The 23,025-nt window shown below is 37.2% G+C and overlaps 1 protein-coding gene across 2 annotated transcripts in view; it reads right to left on the bottom strand.

Annotated features, from left to right (window-relative positions):
* COL21A1 (collagen type XXI alpha 1 chain) overlaps positions 1 to 23,025 on the bottom strand; it is a 179,693-nt gene that overhangs the window by 77,676 nt on the left and 78,992 nt on the right. The window contains exons 7-10 of one of the 2 annotated variants that reach the window (XM_070073928.1): positions 21,932 to 22,105; positions 20,853 to 20,930; positions 18,426 to 18,509; positions 11,855 to 11,917 (exon numbers count right to left, since the gene is read on the bottom strand). In XM_070073928.1, coding sequence (XP_069930029.1) covers positions 11,855 to 11,917; positions 18,426 to 18,509; positions 20,853 to 20,930; positions 21,932 to 22,105 — 399 coding nt within the window. Of the gene's footprint in view, positions 1 to 11,854; positions 11,918 to 18,425; positions 18,557 to 20,852; positions 20,931 to 21,931; positions 22,106 to 23,025 lie in introns of those variants that run through there. The other variant, XM_051854625.2, reaches the window with a different exon arrangement.

Here is a 23,025-nt window from a genome sequence, read left to right as displayed (position 1 = left end):
TATTAGTTGTGTAAAGAAAGTCAAGATTATTTTAGAAGCTAGAGGAAACATGCTCAATAACAAAATAAAGAAAACCAAAGCCACATCCAAACTGGGGGAATCCCAGGGCAAAACACCAGAAGAGATTGGGTGAAATTCAGAAAAATAACTTCTGGACTAAAAATCAGGGAAATAATGGTTAACAGGGAGGAGTATTATAACACAGAACAATTTCCAAGAGGAGCAAGAAATAAAACATTGGTTGACTCATAGCGGGATATACTAAAAAAAAAAAAAAAAAAAAGAAAGAAAAATGCCCTAAAGCTAGAAAAATGATAAGCTTTTACATGTAGCTTACAGAGGTTTACTTTTCTGAACATGAGTTTCTGTTTCATTGTAGAACTATATATTTCTTATGATCTTTGCTTAATGGTATTCAATTTTAGTACTGCAATTATCAACAGGTCTAAATACCTACCCTACCCCCATCTGCAAAATTTCTTGCAGTATTTATGTCTTTTCCATGTTCACAGAGAGTCTCTTTATAAATGAGTCATTTTTAGGAAAAAATATTCTCATTGCCAAATTGCAGGGTTGAAGAATACAAAAATCAATTTAATTATCTTCCATGATTCATAGTCACAATGCTCCAAGAAAGATGTATAGCAGTGAAATGAAAATTAAGAAAATAAAATCCTCAAATTTGCAAGGTCCATCATTTCTTCTAAATCTAGTAATGATCCCATAAAACACTCTGCCAATGTAAACATATACCTTTTTAAAAGTAGAAAGGATGGTAGACATACTGGTTTTCCTTAAATATTCTAAACTTAAAGTGAGAACAAAGTCCAGAGAAATCATTAGGATGTAAACCTTGCTTAGAAAATGAAAGAATGTGATTTAAAGTTTATTGTATAATATAATTGTCTTCAAAGTTTCCCAGAATTCCAACCTATACTCTGGTACACAGCCAGGGTAACTATGCAATGAAAATCAAGTTTGTATTTTTAATGTCCTCTCTGGATTCTCTGAGTCATTGGCAGACTTTATAGCTCTATACAACTAAACTCCAAGAAAATTCATGTCTTTGTCTTTCCACATACAACTAATATAGAAACCAGTTTCTTAACTGCCTAACCTATATTCAAGTCATTTATGTGCTTTAATTGGTTGCTCACTTATGGGATTAATAGGTGACATTAATCAAGTAATTAACAGGTGACATCTGAGCTATGTCCCAAGAAAGAATGGAGATGCAATGGAAGTGAAGAAAAGCAGGCACTGCTGGGATGCTTTCCCGGAGACAAAATCAAAGGGATGCAAAAGGAAGCACAGTGCACAAAAGGACGCCTTTCAGTATGTCCTGCCACAAGACCCGGTGAACCAAATTCACAGAGCCAGAAAGAGAGGAACAAGACAAGACTGGGACAGTAGATTGGAGGTTGCATGCATAGCTTACGAAGAACTTTGATCCTTTTCTAAGCCACTAAAGCGATTTAAAGCAGGATGTCACACAATCAGACTTGTGCTCTGAAAAGATCACCTGCTACCCAATGGAGGATAGATGATGAGGGACAAGGGAAAGCACATAAACCACACAGGAGAGCTGTTCCTGCAGAGGACACTGAATGGCAGGTATAACCTGAGTCCACATGCAGTTTGTTTCATCTAAATTAACAATGGGTTTTCAGGGCTGAGGAATTTTGAGTTGTGGAGGTATGACTAAGTTCCTAGGCAGTGGTATGGCAGATGATAGCACTTAATGTAAGAGGGATTCTAGGGGAAAATATAATTTAATTGATTATTAAATATAAAGTAGCACAAAAATATTTTATGAAATAATTTAAAAAGCATATTTGACATTTAAATCTATATAAGGTGCTGGGGAGGAAACACAATCTCTCCATCAAAGAAAACCACATTGACTACAAATGAAATTTAATCTAAATGTAATCCTCTCTGCCTTAGGAAAGGTGAACTGGTGACAAAAACAAAGCAACATCATCTGATTTCCTATAATAATTTGCCTTGAGCGAAGCACACAAGTGAAAAACACTGCCTACTTTTGACAAATAATCTCTGCAAATAGAACTAAAATCTTAGAGTCACGTATTTTAGTTAAACATTGACAAATTGCCATTTTTCCTAAGATTATACTCAAAGTTGTTCCAAGCTTATAAAAGAGGAGAATGCACAACTTTTTAAGGTAGCCTATTCTATTTTTGGCAATTCTTACATTACAACCTACATTTTTAACAACTATGCTTTTTATATCAAAACAACATAGGTAACCAATAGCTTACCTCTTTCCTTCTCCTGTTGTGCTGCTATATTTTTCCCATAGTACCTACCATTACCCAATACAATGTGTCTGTATTTATCGTCTCCACCCAAAGTATTGGAAGCTTAAAAGAGTTTTAGAAACACAGTAAACATCCAACAAATGTAAAGCTTATAAGTAAATGAATGAAAGAATGACTAATAAGAAAATAAACCAATGAATATTTATTGACCCAACCAGCAATGAAAATAAGAACTATGATAGAGACAGCCCTATATTCATATGGATAATGATCAAAAGAATATACAAGATAAGCATAAATTTATCTTTAAAATCAGAAATGCTAGATGTGTTACTGAACAATTCCTTGAAGAGTTTAATTTATATACAAACACTGGTACACTGGTGTATATATATATACTTATATATATATTTATCTACACATAAACTATTATTATTGTATATGCTACACATAATATATAAAATACAAATAATCAATTTAAAAGACATGTCAGACTAATGGGGAAAGATCCACATATGATTTCTATAGGACAGTGTTGTAGTAAAATGAATGAGCTAATCAGTTAATGTTTGTTTAAAAAAGCTTTATGGGGGCCAGCACCGTGGCTCACTTGGTTAATCTTCCACCTACAGCGCCAGCATCCCATATGGGTGCCAGTTCTAGTCCTGGTTGCTCCTCTTCCAGGCCAGCTCTCTGCTGTGGCCTGGGAAGGCCGTGGAGGATGGCCCAAGTGCTTGGGCCCTGCACCCGCATGGGAGACCAGGAGGAAGCACCTGGCTCCTGGCAGCGCTGGCCATTGCAGCCATTTGGAGAGTGAACCAGTGGAAGGAAGACCTTTCTCTCTGTCTCCCTCTATCTCTCTCTCTCAGTCTAACTCTATCTGTCAAATAAAAAAAAAATTAAAAAAAAGCTTTATGAAGATGTAAGTTTTAAAGGACATTTCATTAGAGAAAAGAGAGAACTACCCAAAGAGTAGGACAATTTATTCAAGACTAATAGGCCATATTTTAACTGGGCTGAGGTTGGGGAGAGGTTGTTGAGAGCGATTAATGTCAGTGGAATAAAATAAGAAAATAAATGTTGTTGCTAAGAAACCCAGAATGAGGTGAAATGAGAATTCAGGTAGGAACTGTTCTCTCTAGAAGAATGTTTCATAATTAAGCTGCCACTTTTAGTTCTCTTCTAGCCACTCCTTTTGTTTTTATTCTAATGTATCCCATTCTCCAGTTCTTTAATTTTCATGACAAATAGAACCAAATTCCCCACTGCTCTCCAATTGTTGAGCCCTCAACTGACACCATATTCAGTTAAGGGTCTGAAAGGAGGAAAGCATAAAGAGTTTTGCCTCATGGGTCCTGCTTGTTTTACTACTAACTATTACCTCCGTCAGTAGTCTGCAAGTCTAAGTAATAGTTCTCCTCCCATTTTTCCCCTACTCTCCACCATCTGAACATCTGGATATCTGAAAACAGTACCCTTCACGTGGATGACACAAGCAGTTCAGTAAATCCTCCCTCATAGTCTGCCTTCTGAGTTCTTATACTCCCCTAGTTATTCCTGCTGAAGGAATTCCAGCTGCTAAATGGCCCTAAATGTGGAGTCCTAAACCAGATCTAACACTCCATGGGCAGTGCTGTCATCTTCCTCAATATAAACATTTCATATTACCTAACTGCCAAAAATTGCACCAGCCTTTTAGGCAGTCCCATTATATATATGCTGAACTCTTTCTTGCCAAGATTAAACAACATCTCATTTTCAAGTTAAGAGCCATATATTTATTCAGGTTGAAATTCACTATGCTAGAATTGTCCATTCTCTAAGTTTCCCATATCTTTTTGGATCCTCAGGTCACTCTAAGTGCTGCAATACATTTCTATTGAAATCAAGAACTAAAAGCCATTAAACATCACAACAAATTAAATAAGCATATAGTAGGGTAGTTCATGCTTAAAAAGAATAAATAACACTGAAAGATATGTTTACATTTCTAAACTTAAAAACAAAATTATAAAGCAAATGAGTAGTCAGAAGACATATTCATAACATATATTTAATGGATTAATTCTCTTGAAGCATGAGATCATATTGCTCTATATGAAAAATACCATCACCCCTACAGAAAACAAAGGACACCCCCCAAAATGGAAATTACCCTGAATGCCAAACTTCTATATTCATTTACCCACTTAAAATTTCTACTCATACACATTTAACACATCCAAAGCTACACTCCTGATTCCATCACCTCATTCTTCCACAAAACTAATCTACCTAGACTTCTCGTTCTCAAATCCACATCTAACTCATTCGCAAGTCCTGGCAGCTCTATCTTCAAAATGTAGAATGTAAGCAGTTCTGCTCACCTTAACACTGCTCACCCTGATCCTTGCTGCCATCATGTCACAACTTGGTTATTGCAATAGCCTCCTGCGTCTCTCTGTTCTCATCCCCAAAGCCAGAGTACTTTCTTTTAAAAATGAGTTAGATCCTGTCACTTCTGTAGCCTGTGGAGCTCACTTTAACAGAAAGCTAAGGTCACCACAATGGCCTAAGGGACTCTGTGCTCTTCCTTCCATTGTCCTTCCTACCTATCCAAATCCATTTCCCACAAATCTTTCCCTTCCACACATTTATACTGGGTGATTTTATAGTCACAGAATTTTGAAATTTTCTGCCTGTGGCTGACTATCACTTGGTGAGGTTTAATGTCTCATAGAAGTAGACCTCTTTTTAAGACTACTTAATGCCACACTTAAGGGGAGCAGGAGAAGGAGGACACTGAATCACTGAGTGTGACCCCTTGAATAACTCACTGCTTTATCTATGGTGGCAAGGTGCAGCCAGGCTTCCCAACGCACCTCTTGAGGTCATGGATATATAAAATCATCTCCAGAATGAACAGCTTAGTATCTTTCACCTTTATTTCTTAGCAAACATGATGGCTTCCATGGACTCTTAGAAATAAACTGGACAGAATCTAGATCTCATTAGACACCATCTTATCATTGTCCAGGTGAAAAAACTGAGTCCTATAGAAGCAAAGCAATTTTGCTGACTAGAGAACAAACCAGACCCAGATCCAATCCCTGCAGTGACCAGCAAGGGCTTTTGTTTAAGTAAAAATGCTTTATTTCATGGAGAGTAACTAATAATGACAAGAAAAGTCTACAAAATAATAAACTAGTCAGTTTATGTTTCCACATATGGCCTTTTTTTTTTTTTTTAAGAAAAATCAATGCCATATCAGTATAAAGCCTTTAGTAATTGCACTACTCTGAATTACCCAGCAGGATATTTAAATATTTCCTCTGCCTCTCTTTTGTAATGATAAAAGAATTCAAATCTTAAACTGATAGAAGTTATTTACCTGATTAAGAAATAAGAAAGAAATGGAATGATATGACTTAGCTCTCTGATTTTTATTGAATTCACTTTCCTTATGAAAATTCATGTCTCCAGAGTGGAATAATTTCCTATTTAAAGCTTCAGTTGACTTGGCCTGGTTATAATGTGTGAAAGAGAATCAAATTGCTTATTGAGGGGGATTGCACAGAACGAAATCCAAACAAAGCAGAATTCCCCTCTAATTGTTCCATCTGAGTTTCCTTGGTCCAGATGGCTCTCATAGCCAGCCAGAGGCTCCACCCACACCTTCCCACCCCTGCTGGGTGCTGGCTCTGGACACATACTAATGACCCTCAGCTGTTCTGGCTTCCAGGCTCTCTTTCTCTTCCTGCTTGGCCACCCAACCTCATGTCTCCTGCAGAGGGAAAGAAACAGGGGTGGGGAATATTTAAGAAAAATCCACACAATGGGAAATCAGCATTTAGGCTGGTTTAACAGTTTCCTGTTTCAACCATGACAAATTATTTGAAACACAGATTAATTTATTATCTTCTAGCTCATAATTCTGAAGCTCAGAAATTCAAAATGGATCTTAAAGAGCTAAATTCAAGGTGTCAGCAGAGCATCCTTCATCTAGAGACTCCAGGAGAGGATTTATTCTTTCCCAAAAGTTCATAGAAAAAAAGATATGAAAAGATTAAGTTTATCTCGGTATAAAAAATTGAGATAGATGTACACAACCGCTCTTTAAAAAGCTAATGGTCATGCATGTAATAACAAAATCATATACAGACTTCAAAAAATTTTGTACCGGGGATTCCAATTCAATCCCATCAAGGTGGCATGTACCAATGCCATCTCATTATTCCAAGTGATCAATTTCAGTTCACAATTGATCATAACGAAAGGACTAAGAGTCAAAGGGAGCACATAAACAAGTCTAGTACCTGCTAACACTAACCGATAGAATAAATAAAGGGGAGAGTGATCCAACATGGGAAGTGAGATACTCAGCAGACTCAAAGAATGGCAGATGTCCTAAATAGCACTCTGGCCTCAGAATCAGCCCTAAAGGCACTCGGATCTGGCTGAAAAGCCCATGAGAGTATTTCAGGCATGGAAAGCCAAGACACTCTGGCAAAAGATCTCTGTGAGTGAGATCCCAGTGGAAAGAACAGGTCATCAAAGAAGGAGGTACCTTTCTCTGAAGGGAGGAGAGAACCTCCACTTTGACTATGACCTTGTCTAAACAAGATAAGAGTCGGAGAACTCAGAGGGCTTCCATAGCCTTGGAAACTCATGACTGGAGCATAGGGAGATTACTGATGCCATAGACAGGAGTGTCAATTGGTAAAGTCAACAACAGGAGTCACTGTGCACTTACTCCTCATGTAGGATCTCTGTCCTTAATGTGCTGTACATTGAGATTTAATGCTATAACGAGTACTCAAACAATATATTTCACTTTGTGTTTCTATGGGGGTGCAAACTGTTGAAATCTTTACTTAATGCATACTAAACTGATCTTCTGTAAAAAAAAAAAAAAAAAAAAAAAAAAAAAGAAATTATCAATTCCCAACTTGACTCTCACTGGGATTAAACATGACAATAGGTCTGCTCTGATTTCATCATCATTTAAAAAAAAATCATCTATTATTTTTCACTTTATGTTTCTGTGTGGGAGCAAACTGTTGAAATCCTTACTTAAGGTATACTAAGCTGATCTTCTGTATATTAAGATAATCGAAAATGAATCTTGATGTGAATGGAAGGGGAGAGGGAGTGGGAAAGGGGAGGGTTGTGGGTGGGAGGGACGGTATGGGGGGGAAGCCATTGTAATCCATAAGTCGTACTTTGGAAATTTATATTCATTAAATAAAAGTTAAAAAAAAATTTTGTACCAAAATAAATATCATTCAATCTTAAACATCACTTAATACTAAAATACTAAAAGAAACATTTTGAAGTACATTTGCAGAAGCTGCTTACAAATGCTGACTCATGGCTATTGCACTCTGATCTCCCCTTTCTCATCATCAATAACCCTCCAACTCTGACACTCTGGCTCCTTCTTCTAAATACTCATTCTACAACACTGGGCCACATAGGTAATTAACAATAATTTCCCTATCTCAAGATCCTTACATTAACTATATCTGCAACATCACTGTTGTCAGGTAAGGTAACATGTTCACAGTTCTTTGGAAGTAGGACATGTACGAATTGAGAAGCCATTATTCTGCATATATCACACTCACTGGTGTTTGATACTAAATATCTTTAAATAGAAAATCATATGCACGTACACAAAAGCACATATATACATACACTGATGAGATGAAGCACTAAGTCTATTATAATTTAAATCAGAGTCATAGACTAATATCCATGATCACTATATCAGGCTACATAGTCTTTAGTACTTCATGTATAGGAATATATTTAATCAAAAATAAAAATAAAAAACCTGCCAAAAGGCTTCTCAGCAACTCATTTCTACACATTGCTCAGGACTTTTCATTACTGAAAAAAAAAAAAAAAAAGGCCCTCAGGGGAGCACTGTGTCATTCTAAGATACCAGCAGATGACAGATCAGCTTATGAAGGGTATCTGCACTGGAATTAGTACAGCACTTCAGCTTCCAGTCAGAGAGTAGCTCCCAGGAAAGGGGTCTCCAGGAGGAGCAAGGTTCTTATTTATAAAAATCTTTTCACCCAGTGTAATTAGGAAAGAAGTCACAGAGGCCATAAGAGAAGTATCTTCATTTTTGTTTCTCTTTATGTCCTTAGAAGAACATACATGTTTATAAATGCTCACCATTTTCCTATCTCCCATTCCCTCTTGAATCCCTTCTGCCAAGCTTTTGCTCTCTCCCTGAATGAAATCCTATTTACCAAGGTCTTCAATTACCCCACACAGCAAATGTAATAGTCTAATCAGGGGTGTCACTTTTTTTGACCCCTTGACCACATTGATCCAACCAATGACCTCCTATTTGAAATAATTTTCTCACTTGGAATCCACACTCATCTAGTCTTGTGCTTCACTGATCAGTCCTTTCCAATTTCCTTGACTGAATCATCCTCCTCCTAGCCCAAAGCTCATTCAACTGCCCCCTTCTCTTTATCGGTACTCACGCTCCACACTCCATCCATTTACAGGGTTTTAGATACATCTACATTGGCCAGCACCCCAGCTCACCAGGCCTGCCTGCAGCGCTGGCACTCCAGGTTCTTGTCCTGGTTGGGGCACCAGTTCTGTCCTGGTTGCTCCTCTTCCAGGCCAGCTCTCTGCTGTGGCCTGGGAAGGCCGTGGAGGATGGCCCAAGTGCTTGGGCCCTGCACCCACATGGAAGACCAAGGGAAGCACCTGGCTCCTGGCTTCCGATCAGCACAGTGCAGCCATTGGGGGAAGGGGGGGGGGGAAACAACAGAAGGAAGACCTTTCTCTCTGTCTCTCTCACTGTCTAACTCTGCCTGTCAAAATAAAAAAAAAAGATATATCTACATGACGACTCCCAACTGAGCACCTTTGACATATCCAAAAATGTATTCTCAATTCTTTTCGCAAGACACACCTATGCCTGAGTCTTCCCCAGTACCGTAAATCGAACCACAATGCATCCAGTTACTCAAGCTAAAATACTTTGCGTCTGCTTTGACATCTCCTCTCACACCTCATACCTAAATTCATCAAAAGTTCTGGCCAACTTTACATTGAAAAGTAATCCAGTACTCTAGTGATCCCTTTTCCTCTCCTCCTCCACATCCTTCCACTCCAAGCCACTCTTACTTTTCAAGTAGAATCATGAAATAACCTCATACGTGATCCTCCTTCTTCTACTCTCAGACTCATATAATATACTCCCTAGATAATATTCATATTTTTCCTTCTATATCTTTGCAAAGCAAATCACTTCCTCTTTCAAAAGCTCAAAATTACCATCACATTCAGAATGAATCCAGCAGGTCAGCTGAGAAAGCCGCCCCAATCATGCAGCAGCTCATCGTTTACTGTAGCTCTAGATGGCCACCTCTGGGTTACCTCTTTGGCCTCTCTGGCTCTCTCTAGAGAGGACCACCTACTTGTTGAACCCTTTCCCATTCACTGGAGCAAAAGGCCTCACTTATCACTCTTTGTCGAAAGTGGACTCTATTTTTTGTATTAAATTTGTTAGCAAACCTCTCTCACAGACTTAAGAAACTTCCACCTTGATGATTATAGTATTTGGGATTTAATTTTAGGACAATGGTTCTTTCATTTCTTGATAACATTTACTCAGAATACAAACTTTCCCATTCCTTCATGGTAGAGTTATTGTCTCATGATACAGAAAGTTCCTAAGGAGATACCATTTTGGGTGGCAATTATTTAACATTCAAGAGCTAATCCCTAACATGTCCTTACTCTTATAAATATGTTGGCAGGTGACTTACCTGTAAACATTTACCAAAAATATTTTAACATTGATTTGCGCTTCCTTTAAAGTTTCTTTGAAGCTTAGAGGATACTGCTTTTTTTTTTTAAAGTCATATTTTAAGTCTATTCTAGCACACATATTCTTTGGAAAATAAGATCACCTGCAAAAGATTTTTAGGACTGGGCATTTGGTGCAGTGGTTAAGTTGCTGTTTGGGAAGCCTGCATAACATATTGGAGTATTTGAGCTCATAGTCCTGGCTACTCTGCTTCTGATCCAGTTTTTAAGCTAATGCTCACTCTTGGAGGCAGCAAATGTTTCAAGCACTTGGGCCCCTGACATCCAAACTATAGACCTGAATTGAGTTGCAGGCTCCCGGCTTTAGCCTGGCTGAACACAGACTATTGTAACATTTGGAAAGTGAACCAGCATATGAAAGAATGCTCTCTGTTTCTTGTCCTTTCAAATAAAAATCAATGCTTTTTTTCTTTAAATTTTAAGATTTTTGACTTGAATATTTCCATGCTGGGAAAATACAAAATTTTTTAGTGTTTATTTATTTTATTTTCATCGACTTGAAGAGCATAGCACGAGAAAGTGAGAGAGAGAGAAATACAACCAGAGCAGGCCCAGGTTTTAGCCAGGAGCTCAAAACTCCATCCAGGTTTCTTATGTAGGTGAGAAGGGCCCAAGCACTTGAGCCATCATCTGTTGCCTCACATGATGCATTATCAGAAAGTTGAATGGGAAGCAGAGCAGCCAAGACTTGAACCACCACTCTGTTGTGGGATGCAGGCATTGTGAGCAGGAGCTTAACACACTGTACCACAAGGCCTGCCACAGATTTTTTTAAATGCATTTATTTATTTATTTATATGAGAGGCTGGCTCATGCCCATGTGCCCACAATCTTAGGGCTGGGTCAAGGCTGAAGTCAGAAATTGTGAACTCAGTTCAGGTATCCCATGTGGGTGGCAGAAATCCAATTACGTGAGTCATCACTGTTATGTCCCATCGTCTGCATTAGCAGACAACTGGAGCAGATAGCAGTACCCAGAGCTGGGTGCTGAACCCAGGCACTAAAATGTGAAACATGGGCATCTTAATCACTAGCAAAACGCCTGCCCTGACAAGATTTTCACACCAGCCAATTCATGATATTGAAACTTATAGGAAGATATTTTAGATGTAGCAGAGACATACGAGATTTTGAAGTAAGGTAACCAAAAAGTGACTAGAACGCTGAGTCTATTGACCAAAATGGCCTTGATATTCCATTCAGTTTGACCAAACTTAGGTAGTCTTATTTTTTTCACTCTACCGTAGCTCCTGACCCATTGATAGAGCATTTACTTTAGAAAACATATAAATTATTTCTCTGCTCCTTTAAGATGTAAGTCTATTTAAAAGTGTGTAGACAGGAATGTCTTACAACCTGAACTGTCCTTCTCAGACGCTTATAATCAACAAGGGAAACAGCACCTCTACCTTCCAGTCTCTGTGGGAGAATAGGAACCTAACACTGATGGATATCAATCAGAAAACACAGATGTTCTAATCACAGAGGAAATGATTTTCAAATTGAGGAAGAACTCAGTACACTCCATCTCACTGGTCAGCTTTTCCATTTGCTACCCCAACATTCAAACACACTCTTTCCCTTTGTATCAGAATGGTTGAGTCCAATCTGTCTTCTGTATTATTGCAGTATTGAGTAAAGTCTTTCTTGTCTAATTGTGTATAGTACAGTTTATACTTCATCACTATGATCCCAGTACTGGAGATGACTAAGCTTTCAGTACTCACAGGCTTACCATCTTGACCAGGTTGTCCAGGATAACCAGGGTTTCCAGGTAGTCCAGGATCACCCTAAATAGAGAAAACAAAATTCTTAGTACAAAACCACCAATCATGTTGGTGCAGTCAGGGAATACTAAGTTCAAAACCGATTCTATTATCTGAGAGTTTTTGCATTTTTTTAAAAAAAAACAAGAGTTCCAATATAGGGTTACAAAAATTGTACTATATTTTAAATGTCTACTTGAATAAATATGGCTTTTCATTACATAAAACTTTCAATTATTTATTTCTGTGAATGTATCAGATATTTTTTTTATTTATTTTATTTATTTTTTTATTTTTTTGACAGGCAGAGTGGACAGTGAGAGAGAGAGAGACAGAGAGAAAGGTCTTCCTTTGCCGTTGGTTCACCCTCCAATGGCCGCCGCATGCGGCGCGCTGCGGCCGGCGCACCGCGCTGATCCGATGGCAGGAGCCAGGAGCCAGGTGCTTTTCCTGGTCTCCAATGGGGTGCAGGGCCCAAGCACCTGGGCCATCCTCCACTGCACTCCCTAGCCACAGCAGAGAGCTGGCCTGGAAGAGGGGCAACCGGGACAGAATCCGGCGCCCCAACCGGGACTAGAACCCAGTGTGCCGGCGCCGCAAGGCGGAGGATTAGCCTATTGAGCCACGGCGCCGGCCCATGAATGTATCAGATATAAAAGTGAAGTATTTTTTACTGGTACAAATGTCAATATTTGTGGCAGGATACATTTTGGAACTTAAAAAAATTGTGAAGTGCCTTAGCAAATATGGCTTCCATGAAAACAATATTTGACCCATAAATCTTTAGAATTAATCCTATTCTAAATGTTGTATCACAGATATGAATATCTGATAATAATAACTCAACTCATAAGATTATTATTTATTTAAAAAACAATCCACAAACCATATGATCTTAGTTGTGGGACTGAAGTTTAATACAGCATAATAATCACTTATTTCAGTTCATCACCCCACCTATATTAACAACCTCAGTTTAACAATGTTTAAATAATACAATTTGAATATTTTCATGACAGCAAGGTACATACCAAACAACTATCTTTGAATACCTGTTGTCCGTGAGTGCATGAAATGCTTACTAAATTAAGAAATAGTATTTTACACTTTATGTTCTGTGTGGGTGCAAACTGATGAAATCTTTACTTAGTATATACTAAATTGATCTTCTGTATATGAAGATAATTGAAAATGAATCTTGATGTGAATGGAATGGGAGGGGGAGTGTGAGATGGAAGGGTTGCGGTTGGGAGGGAAGTTATGGGGGGGGGAAGCCATTGTAATCCATAAACTATACTTTGGAAATTTATATTTACTAAATAAAAGTTTAAAAAAAGAACAGAAAATAAAAAAAAAAAGAAATGATCTTGGCCCCCCCATACCTGAGATTTTCAAAGAATACTGCCCCATTCAACATGGAAATGAGCCCAGGCACATTCTATAGAGCTCTGGCCAGTACTGAGCATCTGGATGATCTCCAACAATGAAAAAACAGTGAAAGCAACACTGTTTTATGAGTGAGGGTGTTCTATAATTCCAAGAAATACTTTAAAAATAATATAGTATTTACCTATCCCTGAATCATCAGGTCCAAAAGGGCTTTTTTGTTGAAAACACGAAGTCTCTATCATCAATATCAGTAAACATTTGTGAGGGAAAAAGTAGGGATTTTCATCCAATAATTCATTATTTTTAATCAAGAAAGCATCCACATAGATCCCCAATTATTAACTGTACTTTTACTGAGCTAAATTTACTGCTATGAAATACTACTTCAGACTCCTGGCTAGGAAGATTTGTTCCTGAAACATAACAAGAAAATAAATGGAAAAAATTATGTGAACTCTATTATGGAACCAATAAAGAAGGGATGGGTTATTCATTTACCACTTTCCCCTCAAGAAGCTCGGCATGAGGAATGGCTTAGAAGAAGGGAAGTGACATGTTTTAAAGATACATAAAAAAGGCCCATAAATCCAGGGGTTGAGGGAAAATTTTTCATTCTTATCCAAGGATGTAAAGTGCTGGTAAGATTTTAGGGAGCAAATTTCTGTGTCCCTAGAGAATTAGTCTCAGCATCTCTCTCTCTCTCTCTCTCTCTCTCTCTCTCCTCCCTCCCTCCCTCCCTTTCTCCCTTCATTACTTTAGAGGGTCTACATTAACCACCCGCCCACCTTTCATCCTTCCTTACTCATGTTCTGATTGGACTTGCTGTCTTTCATCAAATTCTGACTTTGCTTTGTCCTGGGAAGAAATGTTTCCTCCTTTTCCACTTAAGAACCAGTATGACAAAATTCTATACTACTACACTTTCTTTGTTAGTCTATTTCCTCCTGGAGTCTTTTCTATTGAAATATCATGGCAGTTCCTGTAGCAGGGATTTCTTTTTCTCAGCTCTTGTTTTCTCTGAGTTTTCCCTGGCTAATCTTCAATTCTCACTTGGATTGCAGCTCCTTGAAACTGAGTTCTATTAAACTTAGGGGATGGGAGCCATAATCCTGTGAATCAAGTAGAGATTCAGTAACTACTTTCGGACTGATTTTTTTTCAAGCACATTGACACAATTATTTGCAAAACTCAGGTAGGTTTGGTGGTGTTTCCATAAAACTGGAAGAATAAAGCTTGGATTAATTTCACTAATTTCACTGAATGGACAGACGGTCAATTAGAATAGAACAAAATTGAAGAGCCAATTTATTACCCTTAATGAAAGCTAAGGCGCAACCTTTACTGATTATTGTGTGCATAGGACTGCTCTAAAAATGTACATATATTAAATTTCTTAGTTCTCACAAAGACCCTATGAAGAGATACTTTCATTATTCTCATTATATAGAGAGGAAAATTAAGGCCCAGAAGATAAGGTAACTTGCCCAAGGTCATACATTAGTGGTTTATATGGGATTCAAACCCAGCTTATGCATCCTCAGAGCCCACACTCCTAAATACCACTATGCCTGCCCTGCTAAAATGCACACACTCATCAGGACCGCACATAGAGACAGATAAAAAAAACCTGAATATTAAAAAATTATTTCCAAATATACTTATTTAGATATATGATTTAATACTGTATAACTGTGACCAAATTCCTATCCACTTTATTCAAATTTACTTAAATATTTGCATATTTTGAATTTAAAAAAAATATACACAGGTGCAAAGCAGAATGTATTGATGTTAAGTTGAATTTCTGCCACAAAATTTTTGAGTTCTTGACAGTAGTGGAAATATGGACTAACCTAAAACATCTTTGAATATGGCTTGTCAAGTAGTATAAATATAACTAAATATAATTAAAGTAAGAAACAGTTGTGCTTGCAACTGTAACCTGTTGTTTTAAGTTGTTCATCCAAAGCAAATGTCTTTGGAATTCCTTCATGCTACCCTCCTGGACCTCCACAGAAGTGTCTGACCTAGGACCTAGCCCATTCCCGAAGATCAACATCTTTCCTCTCTCAAAACCCAAACAGAAGAGGGATCTACAAGCGGTAGCTTTAGCCACCATGCCACAGGGCCAGCATCCCAAATAGGTACCAGTTTGAGTCCAAGCTGCTCCATTTTCAATCCAGCTCCCTACTATTGCATCTGGGACAGCAGCAGAAGATGGTCCAAATGCTTGGGCCCCTGCGTCCATGTGGGAGATTGGGAAGAAGCTCCTGGCTGATGGCCATTTAAAAAGTAAACAAGCAAATGGAAGATCTCTCTCTCCTTCTCTCTCTCTTTCTCTCTTTCTCTCTCTCTCTCTGCCTGTCTCTGTCTCTCTCTCTCTCTCTCTCTCTCTGCCTCTGCCCCCTCCTTCTCTATAGCTCTGCCTTTCAAATAAATAAATAAATATTAAAAAAAATCCAAACAGGAGGGATCCACTCAGGGAAAATTAACATAAAGATGTGAAGGCCCAGTAATGAAACTTTCCTAAATCTTCTGTGTTTTAGAGACAGGATACATTGATAGCCCAAATAAATCTCTAATTGGTAGAATTATTAGGGTGAAATAAAGGACATCAACAGAGACATGGCTATAGAGAAAATGGTATTGCAGAGCAAAGAAATTCTTGAGAAATTGTTTCAACATAAAAAAGGAAGAAATGTGATTTATTTTCACTTTGGAACTACTATAAGTAACATTGAAGGTTAGGTCAAATATGGGGAGTTTGTCCCCAACAAAAGTTCCAATGGCTACTGAAGCAGGTGAAGAAGCTGTCACTTGAAAGGGATTTGTTTGCAAATTGGGGATTTCCTGGATCTTTCATACAGAACAGAGATATTTCATGGTGGATACTTGGGGATATAGGTGTACCTTATTTTTTCAATTATTTCAGAATTCATTCAATAAAAATGATTACTGTTAAGTACCATGTCATACAAAGGGATTCCAATGGAAAATTCCCTCTTTATTAAACGTCATTGTGAACAAGAGGTGCTTACATATGTAAGTGAAAAGTATTCTAATAGATTCATTATTAATTCCCTGTTTAAATTCATTATTAATTCCCCAATTTCAAAATTAGGGATTAAAAACTGAATAAACTATCCTTTGAGGGGGCCACAAACCAGTGAAAGATACATTTTTGACCTTTCATGAAGAGTTATCACACTACCAAGTCAAAGCATGGAGTGTCTTATTCTGACCTCCATTTAGAACAGCTTTATCATACCTTTCAGAACTTTAAAGAGCTTTCAACAGAAAACTTTATCTTAAAATAAGCACTTCCTATCCACAAAAGGATTTGTCTTCTATTTCAATATCACAGCTCAACACTCAGCTCTCAGAACCCTGTATCTGCTAACTAGAAAGGCAAGCGCTATGCTACACATGTGTCTGTTTGATGGACATCTGAAAAACTCTTCAAAAAGCATCTTACAAAAATGGCCAGTAAGTCTCAGTGGAATCCAGAGTAAAATTATCTCATGCATTTTAGTTTGGGCTCTGTGGAATTAATTAAAAGTCTATCAGTTCTCAAAGCCTGAAATTTTCTAGAAGAAGTGCAACTTGGAGTGTTGCTAAGGCTTCTGTTTTTCACATACAGGTCACTGATCTGGGTAAAGAAACACCTCCAAGGGAGAGTCCTAAAAGGATGGAAGAGTGTGTGTGTGTTCCTGTCCTCCTGCCAGGCTTTCTGAAGAAAATGGAAAGCAGATCAAGAAAGCATGCCAACTCAGATTGGTGGAAAACTGCAATTTCACTTAAAGTGGTAGGTGGCAATGAGACTAGATTATGAGTAAGAAAATGAATATGAGAAACACATGAAAATTGGATATACTATAAATTAGTATTTATAAGGTAATGGATGTACTATAAATTTGTGGTAGAAAACATATGAAAATAAGAATGGGTGGAAGTATAAGACACCTATTGGACCACAAATGAAGAATATGAAAGTAACAGGAGCTTCAGCAGCCTCCCCCAAAATGGTCAGCTGTTGAAATACCCTGGGGGTAGCTTGAATCTCATTGGGAGTCGAGAAGACACTCTGGGTTTTAAGAGGTCAAACATACAGGTGCCTGATTTCTACATTCTATCTCTTGCAGATCAAATTATTTTTATGTACAATATTCATAGTTGAAAAAATCATTCAATTTTTAAAAACAACCTGCTGGAATGGCACACCAAGCTGTCTTACAAGGTATATTCTAGAAGCATCTTATATTTCTTCTTTTAATATCGAATCATCCCAAAAATTATGTGGCTACCTAAGAACACTTGGATTAACTTTTCTAAATAAAACCTAAAAATAATAATTGGTAATGTGTGGATATTTTAAGAAATTCATTGAAAATGGAATTAAAAGATAACTATTTTGGCACAGAAAATTGAAATCCATGTTTAACTTTTTCATAATATATATTTTCTATAACTTTTTAAGACCCTTCAGTTTAATAATAGGAAAACATGTGGAAAGTGTTCTTATGTAAAAAGTAAACTGTTTAAAGCCAGTATATACAACATGGTTTCAATCACATAAAAATATATACACATGTGTGTGTACAAGTAAATATGTAAATGTAACTGGAGCAAATACATATACTCTGCAAAAGTAAATACTACATAATAAAGTAATATATATATGACTCTATTATTAGAATTAGACATTAAACTCCCAATGCTAACATCAGGTTAAAATCTTTTACCACATTTTTCCATCTGAAAATCACTTTGACAAAGAATTTAAACACTGAAGAATTTAGATGATATATATCTTAACAAATGCCCTTTCTTCATGTTTTTACCAGGTTGTAATGAAGTATGATTCTTGGGATCTAATAGCAATATTTCAGGGAAAAAAGAAAAACAAAACAAATAATTCTGTCTCACTTTAATGTAGGTTAGGGTGAGCATTGGATTTAGTTTCAAAAGGCAATTCCAGATTATAAAATGCCTTTTTAATAAAAATACCAAAACTCTAATTATAAACGTAGAGGGCATCAGATGGAGATTTTATAACAGGATCTACCATGATTAGGATTTCTGTGCATTTGCTCTGCTCTTGTTTGCATGTTTTAGTAAAAATAGCATATTGGGTATTACTCACTTTGGGGCCTGGTAGTCCTGGTTTTCCTGGAGGACAAACACAGGGAGCAGGAGTTGAACCTACATCGCTGGGACCATTTAGGCACTAAAAAGACAAAAAAGGAAATGAGAAGGAAACACAGAAAGTCATACATATCCACATACATTTATATATGTGGAGGTACTAAAAATTCATGGAAAATTCGTCTTATCTTTAATTCCATTGTCCATGAACTTTTTAAGACCATTTCTGATGTACATATTTGCATGGGGAGGCAGCTATTTGTATATTATTTAGCCCAATCCAATAAACTGTGAAGTTAAAAATCACAAAAGTCTATAAATAATGAATACAAATTGTGTTTGTCTAATATACATACAGTTGGTGGGAGGAAGCTAAATGGCTTCACAGTATAAACATTACCTTAGGAGAATCATAGTATCCAAGCTTACCTCTCCATTCTGAAAGAAAAACAACATGTATATTTTACAATAAGTTTTTAATTAAGTTGCTAAGTTATCTTTCTAATCTGCAGATATTTAGTTATATAGGTAGAGGTACATGAAATGTCAAAGACAGCAAGCACTGAGTATCTGCTTACACATAGCCTAAAAATTATTGATCTTTATTTGCTTACTTACACATGTACATAAAGACAATGGAATAAAATTTTAAAGGGGGAATAGTGGAAGCAAAGAATTAAAACATCAATGCTGCTTGATTTAACAGTCATGCAAGAACAGAAATCTTCCAGGTAAGATTATGCTCTCTCGAACTTTCAATAAATTGTTTAAGAAGTGGGGATGCGTAGGGAGCCATAAGACATCTGATTACATCATCAGCTGCTTGCATGAAAATGTTAGGTACTTTACTTTAGGAGAGCTTCTCATTCCCTTATTGAATAAAACATGTTTAAAATTCCTTAATGTCATCTTTCTAAACAGTAAGCAATTAGAGCAGAGTAAGAAGAATGTGCAAAAGAAAAACGGGCCACATGAAACCACAGCAGAGACTAAGGAGGAAGACATAAAAAAGTGGATGTGAGAATTCAAAATCTTCAAACTAAAAGCTTTGTTTTAATTGTATAGGAGGGTAATGGGAAAATTCATGCATCAGTACAAAGGCATCAATAAATAAATCAAGCACAATGCACTCTCAAATGCAATACTTTTAGGAGAGATGTATATTGCAAGTTAAAAATATCTAAACTAAAACTATGATGTTTAAACAATTATCTATCTTGAAAACTCATCCATGCTTTATTTATTATATGTGCTTCTCTATATTCTCAAGTTTTCAGAACATATGGATTCATAAATTATTCTGTTTCAAATGATTAAAGACAATGACACCATGATTAGTGTCAAAAAGATTGACAACATTCCACCTTATTTCCATTAGCAATAATGCACTATTTTTTGCCCAAAGAAAGGGGCCTTATTACCTATACACACAGAAATCTATATAATCAGAAACAAGCATGTCAGCTTACAGACTTTTCCCTCTTAACACATTCATGAAAATAGCTAAATAAATAGAAATGTTGCTTATATCCTAGAAACATGAAAAAATATTACTTAGTTAACCACAAAAAGAAAAACTATTACAAAATTAAAAGTTAAAATTAAAAAAATTAAAAAGTAACTATTGATTCATCAGGCTTAAGAAAGTGCTGATGAACAGGAAAATCACTTATTCTCTACTCTTCAGAACTGTACTGTTTAGACAGTGTTCTACACACATATTTAGTTCCATAAAGAAATATACTGTACATCCTAATATTCAGACAAAGCATCCTACATTTGTCAGGAACAGGTGCAATCCTGCTTCACATAAACATTGGAAAAATCACAATTAAAAATGATGTGGAGGGGCCGGCGCCACGGCTCACTAGGCTAATCCTCCACTTTGCGGCACCGGCACTCCAGGTTCTAGTCCCGGTCGGGGCGCCAGATTCTATCCCGGTTGCCCTCTTCCAGGCCAGCTCTCTGCTGTGGCCAGGGAGTGCAGTGGAGGATGGCCCAAGTACTTGGGCCCTGCACCCCATGGGAGACCAGGAGAAACACCTGGCTCCTGGCTTCGGATCAGTGCAATGCGCCGGCCGTGGCGGCCATTGGAGGGTGAACCAACGGCAAAGGAAGACCTTTCTCTCTGTCTCTCTGTCTCACTGTCCACTCTGCCTGTCCAAAAAAAAAAAAAAAATGATGTGGAGGAAAAACATTTCCTTGTGCTCTTTCATTCACATTTACACAGTGATACATTATAATTTTGTTTCAGTTATGAATCTGAAAATATATTGGCTACATTTAACTTTATTAATATGGATAATAAAGACAAAATTGATGATATACATTAAATTAAGCCTCAGATATTTTCTGCTTTTGATGTATTGCTTTGAGCATATCAAATAAAGCAACACTTCATGGAAAAGAAATATATCTTACTTACAAAGCCAGGAATCTCACATGCTGTTTCCCGGTTGTTCTGCTCTGGGTCACAGTAGATGCGCAACTTTTGTACATCAAACTGGAAACAGAAACATAACCCAGTTGAGTTACAGTTGAGTCACACTAATTGTTTTATAAGAGCAACTCAGATAATAAAAACAGCCTTTACACTACTTATGTAAAGTTTAGATCACAGCTAAAACTATAAAAAATACAAAATTTGAACACCTGACATATACTATAAAGGTCTGACACAACATACCTCCCTAAGAAAAATCCCCTAAGGTCAAGAGCAAATCTCGGATTTCCTTCAGAAGCCCAGGAAAGCTTTCTTAGTATTAACAGCTCGTATAGAAAAGCATTCCCCAAGACACTTGAAAATGCTTTCCAGTTTTTCTGTGTTTATCCAAAATTGCTGCAACATTCCAGATTGTATAGTATGGGCTCAAGAAACCATCTTTTGTTTCAGAGATTTAGTTGCTGGAGTGGGATATTGTGTGACAAGTATGCCCAGCACCTGTTGCTGTTTAAATATTTATATCAATGTGACATTGAATTAATACACAGATTTTGTAGAATCATCCATAATTCTCAATCCAAATACAGATATTCCAGCTTAAAGTATATTGAAAAAGTCAAAACAAAATGTATTTAGGTATGAAGTTTATATTTAAGCAAGTTTTGTTTGTGAAGAACTCTGAAATGCACTAATCTAATTTTATCCTTGCAGCTGCAAAGAAATTTTTATAGCCCACACTACAGCTCTAACCATATCATCTTTTCCGAATTCATTATTTAAAGTATGTGTCTCCTGGGAAATGTGAAATTAATGCTTCCGAGAATTCTACTCTGGACTCAAGAGAACGTTTTCCTAAGTAATGTTAGAAACAGATTAAGTCCAATTTTGCATTTTTATATGCACACACACACAATTTCACTAACAGATTTACCACATTTTGATTATATATCTTAAGAGAATTCATAATTAATTTAAATACACTTAAATGTGGTAAACACTATTACAAAGTATAGCAAAGATTTCATTTCATACAGTACAAAACCAAGTCATTAGTTATCTACCTGAACAGTTTCATCTTTCCCAGAATATTTTCCAATTTGGATTTGCCCATTGATGAAGATTCCTAAAACTGGATGTAAGGGCTTATCTTCGATTTGTTGATCATCTATATATAGAGTCACATCTTGCTCTGTTACCAAGAGACGAATTTGATGCCAGCCTTCATCAAATAATGTCTACAGGAACAAAGTATGGAGATTCATAAATAAAACCCCAGACAGTGTTTTGTTTTCTTTGTTCCCACTTCTTTTCTCCCAAACATTGCTGACAAAATCTGTATACCATGGATTGGCTGTGTTATATACAAATTCACCCTCACCTAAGCAGGGCCTCATGTGCTACCCATCAGCTCTTTTATTAACCACATTTTGAGTTCCTACCCTAAAGTTGCTGTGTCAAACCATTTACTAAAGCAACTCCCTCAAAGTCACAGATGTGTGCCTTAATCTCTAAATTCAAATGGCTTCTTTCTTTCCTCTCCGTTTGGTTCGTTGTAGCTTTGTATCCCATCATTATTCTATCTTCCTGATAGTCTCATTCAACTTGCATGATTCAAACCATCTTGATTGTTTTCCTTTCTTTCTAACCAGTCGCTCATTTTTACCATCCCTCCCTTTCAGGTCTCCTCTCCTTCACCCCACCCCCTTTTTTTTTTGATGAGGGCATCCGTCACACCCTTTACACTTTTTTTTTTTTTTTTTTTGACAGGCAGAGTGGACAGTGAAAGAGAGAGACAGAGAGAAAGGTCTTCGTTTTGCCATTGGTTCACCCTCCAATGGGCGCTGCGGCCGGCGCATTGCGCTGATCTGAAGCCAGGAGCCAGGTGCTTCTCCTGGTCTCCCATGCGGGTGCAGGGCCCAAGGACTTGGAGCATCCTCCACTGCACTCCCGGGTCATAGCACTATCTCTTTTATCTAGCTCTTCTGTTCCTGCAGGCCAATATTGCTTCTATGTTATACCGCCTGAGCTGCTCTCCTTCACATGGGACAAATAATTTAACACTGCTTGGAATAAGTTTTCTAAGCTATCACAATCACTCTAACACAGTACATAACAAAAGGAACTTGAACTATCCCCCAAACTTTCTCTCCTTATT

The sequence above is a fragment of the Oryctolagus cuniculus genome, chromosome 5, assembly GCF_964237555.1.
Source record: "Oryctolagus cuniculus chromosome 5, mOryCun1.1, whole genome shotgun sequence".
NCBI lineage: Eukaryota > Metazoa > Chordata > Mammalia > Lagomorpha > Leporidae > Oryctolagus > Oryctolagus cuniculus.
This window is presented reverse-complemented; position numbering and strand designations above follow the sequence as displayed.